This window comes from Morone saxatilis, unplaced genomic scaffold, assembly GCF_004916995.1.
Source record: "Morone saxatilis isolate NCDOM2014 unplaced genomic scaffold, NCSU_SB_2.0 Contig20, whole genome shotgun sequence".
NCBI classification, from domain to species: Eukaryota; Metazoa; Chordata; class Actinopteri; family Moronidae; genus Morone; species Morone saxatilis.
Window position 1 is genome coordinate 17,180,429 of NW_023339763.1, and position 16,457 is coordinate 17,196,885.

Sequence of the window (16,457 nt, forward strand, 5' to 3'; positions counted from 1 at the left end):
CACAAAAAACAGAAAAGAAAAAAAACCTACTTAAAAAAACATAAAGTATATCACCTTTCTTTCATATTGCCATTAAGCTGTAACTACAGTTTATTCAATTGTATCTTTGCACAGGTTCAGGTGTATTTCTGCCATAAGAATATTAAATATGTTTCTGTTTATTTTTTTTATCACTTTCATATGTACTTCATGCGTTGGATTTATTGTTGCATTACTGTGCTGCTTATCACATTTTCCCAATGAGATATATAAATGACCTTGAGCTTGACCTTGCCTTTGAAATCTCTTCTGTATTTCCCACGAGCAGATATCATGTCAAATTATTTGAAATTTCACACAAATCCCCTTTTATCTGATTAAACAAAAACAGAAATGCTTTTCTTCCTGCTCGTGCGTGTCAGGTCACAGCTTTCTGCAGTGTTTGCAGTGACTTTGGAGGCAGCAAAACTGGTTTTCTAAACTTTCCACTGCATTGAAAAAGCACGGTTGTGTTTGTATCGTAACAGCAATACTTTGTAGACGCATTCTTTGATGATACCACATCACAACTGGATTACACTGCGCTGTGATGTGGCTCAAACCTTACATCACAGGTGTCAAACTAAACATTCCCTTTGAGGCCAAATCTCTGACTTGGTTTTTAAATTTATTACAATTCCTACAATTCTGGTATGAAACCTGGTGAACTCGTCTCTTCAGACAACATCGCGAATAAAACTGAATAAAACTGTCTTTTAATTAATTAACTGCAGGCATTTCTTTCTTGTGTCATTTAGACAAGGTTACTGCATTAGGTTGAAAAATAATCAGCGTGAGGATGTTTTACACTGGGGAACATTTCTCATGTAACATGTCAGAATGTGCAACTGATACATACTCTAACTGATATTAGACTGAGCGGGCCTCTTGACCTGTTGGCAATAAACAATCTTCCCTCCCACACACATACACATTCATCTCTGATTAATGTAACTGCTGTTATAATAGTTCTGGGATGCTTCGGCACAGGGAGGACCGGAAATGGACTGAAATCTCAAGGGGCATAGAGGTGTATTTTTTCCAAACTAGAGACTTTATAAACCAAACATTTGCAGCATCAAGCCAAGTAATCATTAACCATCGATAATGATCCCATCGACAACAATACCCCCACCCCCACCCCTTTTGTATTTTCACACTGTCCTCCGGTGATAATTGACACTCTTACCTGCTTCTACAGTACAGTCTGTTGCTCACTAGTTTGCTCTGAGGCAGCTATTGATTCTGGAGCATCAGATCCATGAAGACAATGATGATGAACAATGAACAGACAGCTGCATCCTCTGTGATCTGGGCCAAAACTGATGGCCTTTGTAAGCATGTAATGGCCTCATCTGGTGGATAATATGAGAGAAGAGAGGGACACAATATGTGAATTTTCTGAGTCAGTTAGCTCATGGCCTCCTCTGCTCTGCTTTCATGCTACATACAGCTCACAAGTCTAAATACCCAGGCCATCATTTCTATGGTTTCAAAAAAAGACTGCAAATGTTCTTTTCTATAAGAAACTGAGTCACCTGTCAGCATTTATCCATTAAACGTAATGTGCTTTTTTATTCTGTTCCTGTGATAAGAATTATTGTAAACTTGTGTCTGACAAAATATAAAATAAACTAAATATTATCTAAGTAGGAAAAGCTAAATGACAAAAACTGTCACCATGTGGAAGGACTATCTGTTGATCTTGACATTAAATGATATTCAGCATCATTTATATCAGGGGAGTAATGACACATATAAGTATAGACATTTATCTCATCCATTTCATCTTGAAAAGAAAAATAATGACAAAATATGTCTATACCAGTCATATAAAACCTGATTTTAATTAATAATGCCACCTACAGATAATTACTTTAATCTACAATCTCTAAAAAATAAAGGTTAATTTCCTGTTTTTAAGATTTTTTAGATTATAATATGAACTGCAGTTATCAACTGGATTATTATACTGATTGCAATTTTTGAGATTTCATTTTAAAGGTAACTCCAGCCATGTGTCGGATTATCTCACAGTGTTGACATTACATAATGAAAAAGACATATGAGCTGAAGAACCATTTCTAAAGCAGAAAGGGAAGATTAGGACACAATAAAATTCACTCTTGAAAGAAACTCAATCGTATCACACAGCTTCCTCCTGTTTGTTTCTTATCTCCACTTTCTCAAAAAACAATCCAGGGACCAGTTCCACATATGAAGCTGTCTGCGTTCTTGGCTGCAGACTATTCGCCATTCCCAGAAGGTCATTTGGTTAATGCACATTTGAGTTTTCATGGACTCTTAACTAGTTTTTAATCAGCAATTATTAGTGAATTGGAAGGCTGTGCAGGCGCATGACTCTCTGCCGGCGGGAGAGTGCCCATCAATGTCACGTCAATTTCCATGCCAAAGGCTACATTAGGCCTGCAGTCTGGGAGGAAACAGCCACCTGAGTGCCTCATCTCCCCATCCACAGCAGTCTTCCCATCAACTATTGACTCTATTACACAGCTCTGTCAAAAAAATTTTCCGCTTCAAAAGAGGAGCAACCATTACATGGCTGTGCAGGGAGATAATTTAGTGATGCACATAAAATTAAGTGCATATCCATTGAACATTGCTCATTATTGCACTTGAATTCCTACAATGCCAGGCTTGTGTGAGGATCCTGGATGCTTCCCAACCTTTCCCATTTTCAAGGTATAAACAGAGCTTGATTATTTAGGCTGATGTACTATATAAATAGCTGTCATTTTCATCTATATCTAACCTACCTGTAATTGGCAATTAAATATGCAGGCATCTCAGACTAGCTCTTAATTACCGTTAATAAATGCTGAGGGGCCCTGAGGTGTCCTCGCAGACTGAGGATGGTGGTTGTGAGTAGTCTCCTGCAGCACCACATTACTGCATGAATATGCATGGCAGCCAGGTAATTCTTCAGCTCTCTCCTCTGCTTTCCAGGCGGACGCACACGGAGGTGGCAGCAGAGACCCTTTTGAACCACCACTTCTTCATTACACCTCCACAGCGGCTGGATCATTGTTGTTACCAGGCTGCAACCTCGCAGTGGCATTTCTGCACACTGTGGCTGTGTTTGTGCTTGCCAGGAGCTGTCACATTCAGCCTGTTAGTACTGGCCCATGGGAAATTTACACAGAGCCGCTGGTATGAGGTGAGGCCATCAAATGAGCTGGTGACATGCTGCCTGACGCACAAATATTTGGTAAAAATTTGTCTTTATATGTATACTGCCAGTCAAAAGTTGGTGGATACCCTTGTATTTGTGTTTTTGGCTAAATATCAAGTATAATAACTGTAAAATTATTGAATAATGACAAAAAAAATTTAAGAAAGGAATAGGTTTAGGTGCACTGAGAGAGGTTTATGATCTTCACCTATCACTTTAATTAGGCAACAGTCCTGTTCAGACCTGTTGGTGATAATTCCCCCTCAGTTTGTAGATGGTAGAGAATATAAAAGCTACATTTCTATATAGGTGCTGCTGCTCAGATTTTACTTACAACATTTTTACTTTAAAACAAACTTTGGCTCCACAGACAGCTCAACAACAGCTTCCTTTTCTCTGCGGTGAGCTGACATTTAGCTCCCATAATGACTGCTGATTGTCTTGCAGTGTTCCACCAAAGACCTAAATCCTTGTATTTAACGGCCGATGAGTGCCGAGCTCTCTGATCATAATGGCACTTTCAATTAGCACTTAATTAAAGGCAGGTGGACTGGAAAGGTCAACCAGTTAGGTAAGTGTAAGTTAAAAATACAGAGAAGCGCGAGCGAGCATCAACTGTTTGATGAATTTGTCTGCTAATTACAGTGACCAGGATCTGGACCAGACTCCAGTCAGATCTGCTGTAGTTTAATAATAAAATGTGTAATATCACAAAATCTCAAAGCCACAGACATTCTTCAGACCATTTGAACGTATTCATTCTTTTTTTCTCTGTGTGTGCTTACGATAAAGTTACTAATCCTTTATGATGTGATTTGGATGCAACTATATTTTTTATGTAATTTAAGAGAAAAAAAAACCTTATGAAGGAAATCCACACTGTCTGTCAGAGAAAGCAAAAAAATCAAAAGCAGCTTCTGTAAAAGTGAAACAATAGTCCAGACCGTTAATTGGGTGATCATTGTACCCATTACACAAACACCAAAATACAAACATGGCTACAGTCTGAACCAAACTTCTGGCGCCTCGGCTCTGAAAAAACAGAGCCGGGCAACAGTATTGATCTCAGTCAGAATTATAGATCACCTTGTCTAGATGAGTGATGAAGCTGTCGGACCCGTTGGTCTCACCTGACAAGCACACACATTCAAAATCCTGAACCCTGAATTTCAATGCAACAGTAACATTAGGTTTAACAAATATAATCTACCACAGTGAACATGTAGAAAAAGATCTTTGGATATATTACAGTATTATTATGCTTAGCTAGGTCTGTGGTTGCAGGTACAAGATACACACTAGTCATTTCTTTAGAAGCACAAAAGTCATTGTTTAAGTCAGATAGCATATTTTATTTTTATATATTTTCAGTGTTTCATTCTTCTGGGTTACCTCAGAAAATGAAATTTGCCAGAACTAATCACACTGTGACAAACAAATCAAAGGTAAACCTTTAATACTTTATGTGTGTGTGTTTCTGCTATTGTACGGCTCTAGAAGGCAGCCTGTTTGCTCATCCACTCATCACATCCTCAGCCGTTTATACGCTGAGCCTCAGCTAATATTGATGCTCTCCATGTGATACCGCTGATGAAAAATAAAAAGCACTGTGGTGGAAGCAGCGCTGCGAGAGACCTGCGAGAGACCACTGAGGGGCAGCAGAATTACACGGCAGCTCTTGTTTGTTCACCGCTTCCCCCCCAAATGCATCTTAGTGCTCAGACTCTATTAATCCTGCTGACTTAAGAGTGACCTCGAAGAATCCCGGTGCAGATATGCTGAGTGTGTGGTCGAGTGAAAATGTGGAATGTAAAAAACAACAACCAAAACCCCGTTGTTTGTAATAAACATGTAGCACACACAACGGCCGTGTGTCAGTATCCAGTTATGGGATGTCAGCAGATGCTAAACAGTATGGAGAGTGAATGTCTCTTTGATGTGATGGTTCACTACATTATTACACATGTGATATTGAAATGTTGAGATAAATATTATATTAGATCAAATCTTTTTTTCATCTATAACAAATATATTACAAAATAATAATAATACAATGAAACAGTGAAAACAAGTAATATAACAATTCAGTTTATTTTATTTATTTTCCAGACAGACACATCAATTTCTGGACCACAGTAGAGGATGGAAACCTTTCACAGACATTTTTTGTCAATATTATTATTTGAAAATACAAATATAAAATTAGACTTTCCACATTTGATATGTGAGAGACCCCCATCCATTATTATTATTATTTTTTTTTTTAAGTATATTTTACAACAGGGCTTAAGCAAGCCATATGATAACCTGAAAGATGCTTTCAGATGTCAGTCAAGTCTGTCTGTCTCTCGCCATAAAAAGTCGGTTAACATAAAAAAAAGGGGCAAGTGTTAGGAATGGGCAGACAGCAGTGAAGAGAGCTCTGTGCTCAGCCTGCAGAAACATGGAAGCACAGCAGAGCCTCACACACTGCCGTCCATGCAGTCTGAAGAGCTTCCAGGCTCCCCTCTAGGCCATGCGGTCTGCTCCAAACTCGACAACACGCCAGGGGTGAACTCTCGTGTTGGTGAACATAAGCTAATAATGACGGGTTCGACTATATGAACCTGGGTGTAAGCTGTGTGGAGTATTCTGTATACAGCTGAGGTCTCCAGTCTAACATTGTTCAGTTCAAATGAGTGAAAATTGCAAGTATATATTCATCTATACACATATATATTGCAACTGTATGTATATATTTAATAATGAGCATGGGTGAGATGGCAATGGTTTGGACTGAAGGGGAAATTCACCCTCAAACGTCGACAGTACAGTTGAACTTGTGCTATTTCTGTCACCTTGAAGAGTTCAGTCTAGATTTGTGAACATGAAGCAATCTTTGTTAAACCCTGGAACAAGAGAGCCGACACTATAAATGGTGGTGTTATGGTGGGGAGTCACTTTGTGGGACTGGGAGACTAACTTTGTGGTTACTGTGACAGTATCCAGTATCTCTCAGAGATAAGGGCACATTGTCTGGTTTAAAACCATTAGCACCACTATGAATAAGCCTCTTTTGGGTATAAATGCTCAAGAATGTTCAATGAGCCTTCAAAGTCAGTCTAATTAATTGGAAATGGAGCGGAGGCCGAAACAGTCCTTGTCTGATGTCCCAGCTTTTGGGGAGACAGTTGCTCATATTCATAAAACAGATTTGAATCCCAGACGACAGAAATCTCATAAGTGCGAGTGGTTTCAGGGTGGGATTTTCCCAGAACGGATGGGATAAATTGTTTGGCCATTGCCTAGCACTTGCCTCAAGATTCAAGTTTAAATGGATACGGTAGTACACTACAAATGTCAACACCTTCCAGGTTGACTTTTTTTCTTTTTTGATTATTTTTTTTTCTTAAACCAAGACCCCTCCCCTCTCCCCAAATGGATAAGCTAGTCTACTAAGATGTGTAACATTCATCAGCTGTAAACTGCTGTCAGTTTGAGATAAAATGAAATTACAGCAACAGAGCCATGCTACCTTAAAGTCCAAGCTACAGGATCACAAAACAATAGAAGAGTCAATTCTTATACTGGGTAAGAGAAAATCAGCCACTTCAAGTTTTATTTTTTCACTTTAAGAGCCACCAACAGTGAAACAAACAAAACAATATTTTATACTTGTTGCACTGTTATTGGGGTTTTCAGATGAAACGGCGGCTAAAATTGGAATCAACTACAGCCACTAATGAGCTTTCTTGTATCGGTTTGTAGGTGGTCTGAGTTGTAGTTTACTGAATGAAATATTCAGATAGATTTAGGGACAATGCTGCAAATGAACTGGAGGGACACTTATTTTATCCTGTGAGAATAAAACTTAACTAGTGCTCATAGGTTGGTACACTCATGATTAATTCCTGTTATATATATTTTTCTATTGTTGAGATATTTTTGACATTAAAATGTGCAAATGAGTCGAACATAAGAATTAATACTTGTTATTCTTAGGAATAAATTATTTTTAGCTGTCCTTTTATTTTCTATAATTTTGGGCCAATATTTCCTTTATTTTCCAATGTATCAGTTAATTTGATCATTTCACAATGAAGTATAATATTGTTTGACTTGCTAAACACATGGACATTGTCTTTTGGGGGTCATTTTTTAATGTCCTGTATACTGCCTAGATTCATTGGAATAATTTGTCCATTAGCGTCACTAAGAAAGCTGCCATTACTGCACATACTGTATGTAACCTGACAGTCTATACTGGACGTGAAGAATGAACAGACATTGATGTTATTTATTAATGTAACAATATTACATTTTAAGACCCCATGAGATAAGTGAAATAACTGATATAAAACCTAATGTTTTATTGAAATTATACTCAAAACAATAACTCAATCTGTGGCTGGAGTGTGCACACAGCTTGAGCTCCTAAATTGAATTGGCTTGGTTATAATGGTATAATGGTTTGTTTTAGATTGAAACACAGCTGCCTGTGTAAATCCAGCAGGTCTGAATTGTGGAACTGCTTTGACATGATGTTTTGAGCATTTAAATTCAAGTTTTAATATAATCTTTTCTGCCCTAATTTAGCTTAGCAGTGAATCATAGCTTTAGGGTGCTGGTCCAACATCAGGACACAAATTTAACCATGTAATAACCAGCCTGGACACGCATACCTCATCTTTTAAACACCTGCTAATAATTCTCTTTAATGGAGTCTTTTGCAGTGGTCTTTTTTTTTATTTCTACATTATTGCCTCTATAATTTGAATACGTGTGAACATCTGATAACAGATTAAAACAAAAAGTAGTTCCCAGAATCTAAGATTAATATTATTAGAATTATTGGTAAAGGTTTTGAGAGAGATAAGAGATCAAAAACAGTATCATCTAAAAATAACAGTGCCTGGCACCTGGGAGAAGTGTACAAACGTTAAAAGATATAACAGCACTATGACTGATAGAATGACTACTGTGGTAATCATTGGTATGTTTCTTAAAAAAATATGAAATATCTCTTACACAAAATCTTTTCCCACGATTATAGCTTGTGTCCCCTCTTAAAAAATAACCAAAAACAAAAGTTTTGCATATCTAGCGTTAGCATTTAAGGTAGTATGGCACACCCCTTTTAAAACATTCAAGGGTGGGGATCCAAATAATGCCTTGTGAACAATTCCATCTTACAGCAACTGTTTCTCTATTGTTCATCCATGAGAGCTTTGGTTAGCTGAAACCATGTGAGAGTGGCAAAAACCAAAAAATAAAACATACAGGGAATAAATTACAATGAACCTCTATCAAAATAATTGTCTGCAAATATCAGAATAACATGATCATTTAGAGAAAGGTCTATCTTGACTGGTCCTAAATCCACTATTCACTACAAGTATTATATTAATGAGTCCTATATAACATCTACTTTGTAATTACAGGAGATAGAAAAAGAGCGCGAGAGGGAGAGGGATAAATATGAGAGAAAGGAGAGGTAGAGCAAGGGAGAACAACAAAGACCACTACACTGGTATCAAAGACAGCACTCTGTTTACAAGTTAACTGTGATTTCTTTACACACTAATGAAATACATGAATGATCAACAAAAGAAGTAGGATCTCTGAGGATGGGGAATGGAAAGAGAGAAAGCAATGGATGCACAGTACATTTTAATAGTATATTACAATTATTAATATATAAACCACAAAGTATCAATAAAACTCTGATTAAACTTGAAATCAGCAAAGAAGCATCTTTCTTTTTTTTATAGTTTTGTATTTCTTATTTTCTTTTACATTTGAACATTACAAGGGTTTTTTTTTTCTTTACTCTTTAAATTATTACTTTACCACACCTCCGTATCATTTACTTTAGAAGTATCCAGCATATTTCTTTACCTGGTTGTTTTTAAATAAAAAGAAATCAGACAAAAGTGGGTCAAATGAAAACAACAAAATACACCTGCAGCAGGTAAAGTATTTCAGAATACACACCATTCATTCCATCAGTGACTTTAAAAACCGGACTGCACTCTGGAGCATATTATATCATTATTAAATGTTTGTCATGAGTAAAATCATTTACCACACATACTGTGTAAAACCTGGTGCAGCGACAGATAGTGAATAATTCAGTGTCATCTTTTGACCCTGTATAAATATCTTTAGATGAGACATGGGTCTAATATATAAAGAAATCCAAGTGTACACTGCAACATATCAGTTACTAGTTCCCAAGCTGTTAACTCACCTCAAAACCTTGAAGTGTTTGTCTAGTCGAGAATACATTAACCCCAAAAATCCTTCATACTATCCCAAAGCACAGGGCCGTTTTTAAAAAGCCAACATATACATGTGCAAATAGGAAAATGGCCTGTACTTTACTACTCACAGTGCAATGATTACTCGCTTTATTACCTTTCAGTGTTTTCAGTTATTTTGCCACTAGAATAAATTAAACCTGCCAATGATTCCACAATAGAACTCACAAAGGCTGAGGTATGGTATCAAAATGTTTACTTTCCTAATTCATTCAAAAAAGAACCGATTCAGAGAACAAGCGTTACATAAAGGCTCTAGCACAGAGCCCAGATATTGTGTTCCAAAAATGAATCAGGAACAAGCAGGATGAAACAAACAATAACATACAACTAACAAGTTCCTCTCAAGAGTATAAAAGTGTCAGGATGCACAGAGCACTGTAAAATGCCTGGTTCAAGTTCTAATCTTCACATCTAAGTACAGTGTGCTTTGGATTAAATTGTCTTTTTTCTCTCTCTCTTTGAAATGATACTGATATCTTGACAGTTAGACAAAAGATACCAATCAGGCTCTTTTTTTTGTTATTTCTTAAAACTGTGTTGACTTAACTCGCCGTTTGTAAATTTGCTGGTATGACACTTTGTAAAATTATTTCAGCTTCAGTATTTACAGAGCAAGTGTGTTCTGTTTGTCTGTGGGGTCATTATACCGTGTTCCAGCAGAAAAAAGTATAATAATAACTGTTTACAGCTTTTTCTTCTATTCACACGCTATAACATGTTCTTTTGACACACCATCACAAAAATATGCTATTCTCTCACTGAGTTGGTTATATGCAGTGACTGGAATAATATGTACAGCTACATTTCTTTTTCTCAAGTTTGAATTCACAATGTAGTTATATGAAATTTGTTATAGCATATATATATATTTCTAAACAACAAAAACAACACTTATAAAAAAGGACCATAAAAATATTGGAGTCCTCTTTGTATTGCCCAAAAATAGGTAATTATGGTTAACAATGAGACATCACAAGAAATAAAACAGCTACTAAGATTTATTACTTAGATACCCTCTTTAAATTTTCCTTAAAATTTAATTTTTTTTTCTCTGAGTCTCTCCACACCGAGCTTCTTTTTTTTTTGCGGAAAGACTGGAACATCCAATCGTTTCTCCTTTACACTAACCGATACAAAGATGAAGACATGACTTGCAGATATTCTTGGCTATGACCCCCGTACTTCAAAACCAAAAAAACAAACAAAATCCATTTACACAAATATACTATCAGATAAAATAAAATGACACAAAATTAAGGTTAAACTAAAATGACTTCCTAAAAACTAATTAAAACAAAAGCTAACAGAGGAAGGAAATAGGTGAATGAAATAGACGTGAAACATCATACCAAACCAGGTTGTAAAGTTATAGGAGGTTTGGATTATAGTACAGCAGTTGTTATTTTTCTGAGATGACTAACGTTTTCTTTTCTTCTTCATATGGTTCCGTCTTTCGTTCTTTTTGCCTGGGTGACGCTGTAGTGCTTGAAGTTGGATAGCATCACCTGCACACAAAGCCAATTAGAAACTTCGTCCTGTCTTTCCTGGGCCACCAGATATACTCTGCTGGGTGATAGAGAAAAAAAAGGATAGCAAGAGCATTAGAAACCGTTTAATTTGCGTAAATCCTGACCATGAATACTGCGCTGTATAAGATTTGCAGTGACATTAAATGACAGAAATGGACATTAATATGTTTGACCAAATACAATATCTTGGATGCCCACTGAGACATTAACAGCATGAAACAAATGTGACAGCAATTATTATAAAGTGCAGCAGGTTAAAATGTGCTGCAGGCATAACAGAAGTACACATAATTACAGTAAAAAGCAGCCTGATTAACAAATTGTATGTTCAAACTCTAAAAAGTCGACACTTCGTACACCACTTGTTAACTTAGCAATCGTGTTCATGCGTGTGCTGCTACTGTTGAGTCTATATTATTGCTTAGCTGAAAATAACCCATTAAACAGCAATTTAAACACACGTGCACACAAATGAGTTCAACACACTTCACACATCATATCTACAAAAAACGGCTGGAAGCAAACAAAAAGCAAAAATATGGGTTTCATACTGTACATATGAGGGAAATTAGCAATAAAAATGAATTACAGTGACTTAATAAACATGATGAAACTGAAATATTCCTCACAGACAGTTACTGTTTGGGAAATATATAATGATTCAAGGCCACTGACTTGTTAGTAAAAAGTTTTTCTTTTAGACATAGCGTGTAGTAGAGATGTGATGACAGTTCTGACAACCAGAGCTTAGCTCACGTAATCATGTCAGAAACATTAAACAGTAAACTGTATGTGACACACTGTTAAATATGTGTAAGATTATTTTAGGATGGAAACATTTCAAAATGTTAATCAGAGAAAAGAGAGAAAGAAATGCAGAACTGGTAGTATGTGTGTGAGTGCGACTGTTCCTAGAGTAAGTCACACAAACAAACTGGTCATGATTGAGCGGAATCGTTTAAATCGTCTTTTCCGCTGTCTCTTTTTGTTAAGACGACCACCTCGCCAAATTCGTGAAGAAGTGTAAACCTGCCGTCGCGCTCACGCTTTACTACCAGCTCTGTCATTCTGAGGGAGGTGAATAAACAATGAATAATGTGATGAACATATATTAGGGAGAGACTGATAGAAATGCACAGTAAATAAAATGCAATACCTCTGATGAGATGGCAACCGGCCACCTGCTCAATGGTATCCATTTGTAAAAGCTGTCGCAATCAACGGGCCCTAAAAGTGTACAGTTAGTGCTTTTGTCAGTATGCATTTCAAGGAAAGAAAAGTGAGTATCATATCAACTTTTTTTTTTTCAGCTAGCATGATTGTGAATGTTTTGATTCAGTTTGATCATGTTCAGCAGCAGAGCAGGACACTATACTGTCATTCATCAATGATCAGAGTTAGATATACTATATAACGTGAATGCTCCCATTCTGTGTTAAATCATTCAAAAATACAACAACTTTTAATTTCTATATGAAAATAGTCCTGAGGTTATAATAACTTGAGTGTAAAATATGTGAAGTAGATAATAACAACACACACACAATCTCTATTCATGCCGACATACACAGCGGATTTCATCTGAAAGCATGCAGAGAATGGGATCATAAACTCCCCTCAGTAAGATCAGTGTGTTTTTTGAGTTTTGAATGGTTTTCATTATGTAGCTCAGTTATCAGGACACTGAATATCGCTGCTGACAGGTCTGAAGAAATCCTTGAATTCACACACAACACTGAAAAGAGAAGCACTTCCAACAGCGATTATCTGTCTTTATCACTTCAATCAGCTAATTGCACTCTACTTGTCTTGCAGAAAAAGAGAAAAAACAGTTAAGTTCATTACGGCTTCTTCACAGTGGCTGTTTTGATATTGGCTAAAGGGATTAATAAAATCACTGGAGCGTAAGGGCAAGGGACAAATCAGTGACTCCGAAGTCATCCGTGAGGTTATGACATACGGTGATCCTACGTGTATTCAGTTCAACAGCATCCTTGGTGAAAAATGAATTATAACAAACATTTTAGTTCTGAATCATTTCCTATTTTAATGTTCTGAATAGAGAGATCATCTCGCCGAGAGCAGAAAGTCACAGGGCCGCTGCATCACCTCTCTGCTTTATTGCACTCTGTTTGATTCACTGGGTAATTCTGAAGTGGTGATTTAGTACAGCTGCATCACAGCCACAATTTGACATTCTGTAAGGGAATCACAAAACCTAGCCTGAATTATATGGGTAAAATACAGTGCGTTTGTCACTGATCTGCTTTATAAATTAGCCCCTTTAAAACTGGTTTAAGGTGGATATGAAAGTCAAACATTTCTATGCAGATTTTTTAGCAATTGTGGCACTGAAAGACTTGTTTTTAGATTCTCTAACTCAGCACTGGTTATAAACTGTTGCAACAAATGGAAAATAATGGAAACAAATCGCCTCATTTCCATCTGTAAACTATCTGCTGGTAAATCTGCTTTGAAAATGAGCCAGCCTGGTCTTTCATAACAAATATTTTGCTTCCTACACTGAGACCAACAGATTATGGCAGATAGCCAGTGGACCTAAAACAATTAATAAAAGAGGCTTTGCTTAGGAAGCAAAAAGCCAATAAAATGCATTTTCTTGTTAAGCTCTGTTTTTGTTTGGATATCATAAATCAATTACGCATACTTACTTGCATTAAAATGAGCTATTTTACCCTCTCATGAGCCATTTGCACATTTGCTCCCAGTCACAGTACCCCATACCGACAACATTACTGCTATACAATCTCACATTCACTTCATCCTTGCTAAGCCGTTACACTTAGCCCCACTGATTCAGTGTACTTAAGTGATAAATCTCCTGTACTATTGCTCACAAGAGAGATGCACAAAATGTTGTACCATGACCAAATGATAAACTTGCCATAAACCCCACAAATAACTACAAGAATACCACAACAGACCAGATTAATATTTTTTTTGTACTTTCTGGTTAATGTAGAAAATTCAAGTTAATGATATAATGTTTGGAAAGAGTGTCTTCACCCTGTAGTCTTGCAGTGCTTGCTTGTAGTACTAATGGGCTTGTTGTTATTCCACCTCAGTTAAGCCATGCATTAATTAGCTTCTTTCAGAAAGCAGGTGTTATTTTCATAACCTATACTGTGTCACTCAGTTCAGTCATGTAAAACAGTACAAACATGCCCCAACAAGCCTGCCAGTGAGTCTAAGAGCTCAGCCCTGATGCACTTTGCTAGGGGCCATAAAATTCTGATGGTAATATTTTAGATTAATTATTCAGTGAGGTCCAAGGTAGAGTAACAAACACGGAAAGTAAACAAATAGCTGATGGAGACTTATTTTGGGGAGTTTGTCCCTTTGTCCCTTTGTTGACAACAAGGTCCTAAACAAAAGCTACAATATCTGGGCTACTAGGTAAATCATTTGACTGGTTTAACTGCTAAATAACGTAGCTTTATTATTGCAGCCTGGTTGAAGTTACTCTTCAGACATTTTTATTAGCTTTAAGATGATCTCTCCAAGAGTTGGGAACCTATTTTGTAAATTATATTCCCAAATGTTGTATTAAGCTCTACTATCTTGCCAGGCTATGTCTTTATTGTCACTAACATTATAGTTGAGGGCCTACAAGCATTTTTCGTGGTGTCATCTTTTTACAGTAAAAGCAAGAGGCAGGATTATTAATGTTGCTGCACATCACCTAAACTGACACACAGGCCTAATCCAAACACAGACTTAGAACACCTCTGTGTTACTGTCACCTCTACTAGCCCTGATAGACTTGCACTTTTAAGTTGACATGGCAACCGGCAGCTAACTGATCAGCAGGAGGAATAAGTGCAACAGCACCTGGCTGAGCAACTACACCTGGACAAGGACACTGGGAGAAACAAAACCTGCTTGGAAGCATTGTCCTAGTGACAGAGCAAACTCAAGCTCTGGGACAGATGGGTTTCTAAAAATAAAGGAAATTTGTTCTGGGGAAGGTGACACAGACTCAGAAGTGAGGTGATTTGTGCAACAGCTAAGGGGAATAAACATTTGCATTTGACACAGATAACTTTGAGAGCTAAGACGGGGTTTACCCTGATGTACAGAATGCTTATGGGACCTCTATGCGAAGAAATAATCTGTATTCTTAGACTGTGCTGAATGGTTGATTTGTACTCTTCTGGGTTTAGGATATTTGCTGGAGGGATATTTTAGGATATAGAGGCAGGAGGTGCTTAAGTGGAAGAGAATACTATCTTATAATTAGTAAGCTCCATTCTTTATGAGAAAAATCAAGTGCTGAATTGTTTTACCGAACGTCACAATCAAAAGGCAGTGTGCATTGGCTCAGAGTCTAATTTTGGAAGAGGCAACTGAGCTCAAGGTGCAGTCAGACATGACAGAAAGTCTGCATTTGAGTACTCACTGTGATGCTGGGACCAAACCCAGAGCCAGGCTGAGGGCTAGCAGCACTGATGTAGTTGCCCACAGCCGAATCCTGGCTGCTGGGGCCGTACAGGTCAGCCACAGGCCCTGGACTGTTAGCACCGGGGAAACCTCCGGGCCTTGACGGGTTGGTGCCTGCATACAAACACAGCGGGGAGCAGAGCAGCTCAGAAAAACCCAACAGCGATCGGTGCGATTCTTACTTGCTATGACTCAAAGGGGAAACATTTAAATCAAAAGAACACATTACTGGATTCATAGCTTTGTCTCAAATAACTTGCTTATAGGTCATATTACAGGTTAGAGATACTTACTGCTTATATGTTCTTATATGTTCAATTTCATTTCACATCGACTGACAAAATGGTGCAGGATTTAGGTTGAAACGACCAAAATTAAGGGTGAATCCAGTATGATATTCTAAATATTATCTACATGCTGTGTGTATTATGCATAGGAGTAACATTCACTTTGTAAAATCATGCACAACACAAAACAAGCACATTTCTAGAAATACTTCCACCATGCTAATAAACTAGTAAGGTTGCAGTGTAAATGTTGCCATGCATAATGTGAAGGAGTACTGTAAAACAACATCGGCTGTTGAATAAGAAGAGTAACACAGGATTCTTATAGTAAGGATTTTAGATTTCACTTGAGCAGTTTGCACCCAGACATTAGAAATACTTTAGTCTTTCCTATATGACCTCATGATTTGCGGATGCCGGCAAGAACCTACTAAAAATATTCTCGATACTTTCGGCTGTGTGTTTCAGCTTTTCAGTCTGCTGGAGTAACTTCAGGCATAAAGCAAAACAGGTACGTGAGACAGGAGAAGGAGGCATAAGGGGGAAATATAAAAGCTTGACCCGAGTTCATATGCAGGTCTAAACTCAGGGGGGATAAAAAAGAAATACTGTACATGACTTACCACCTTTGCCCTGTGAGTAAGAGCAACTCAGACTAATAAAATGT

The 16,457-nt window shown here is 37.3% G+C and overlaps 1 protein-coding gene across 12 annotated transcripts in view; it reads right to left on the minus strand.

The window, feature by feature from the left end:
• Nucleotides 1–5,288: 5,288 nt before the first annotated feature.
• The window catches only part of LOC118331313 (RNA-binding protein Musashi homolog 2), a 228,805-nt gene continuing 217,636 nt past the window's right edge, over nt 5,289–16,457 (minus strand). For 6 of the 12 annotated variants that reach the window (XM_035666155.1, XM_035666153.1, XM_035666151.1 and 3 more), the window contains 2 exons: nt 15,463–15,617; nt 5,289–11,079 (listed from right to left, as the gene is read on the minus strand). In XM_035666155.1, coding sequence (XP_035522048.1) covers nt 11,035–11,079; nt 15,463–15,617 — 200 coding nt within the window. In that variant the 3' untranslated portion in view covers nt 5,289–11,034. Of the gene's footprint in view, nt 11,080–12,198; nt 12,270–15,462; nt 15,618–16,457 lie in introns of all 12 variants that reach the window. The other 6 variants (XM_035666154.1, XM_035666152.1, XM_035666149.1 and 3 more) reach the window with 3 other exon arrangements.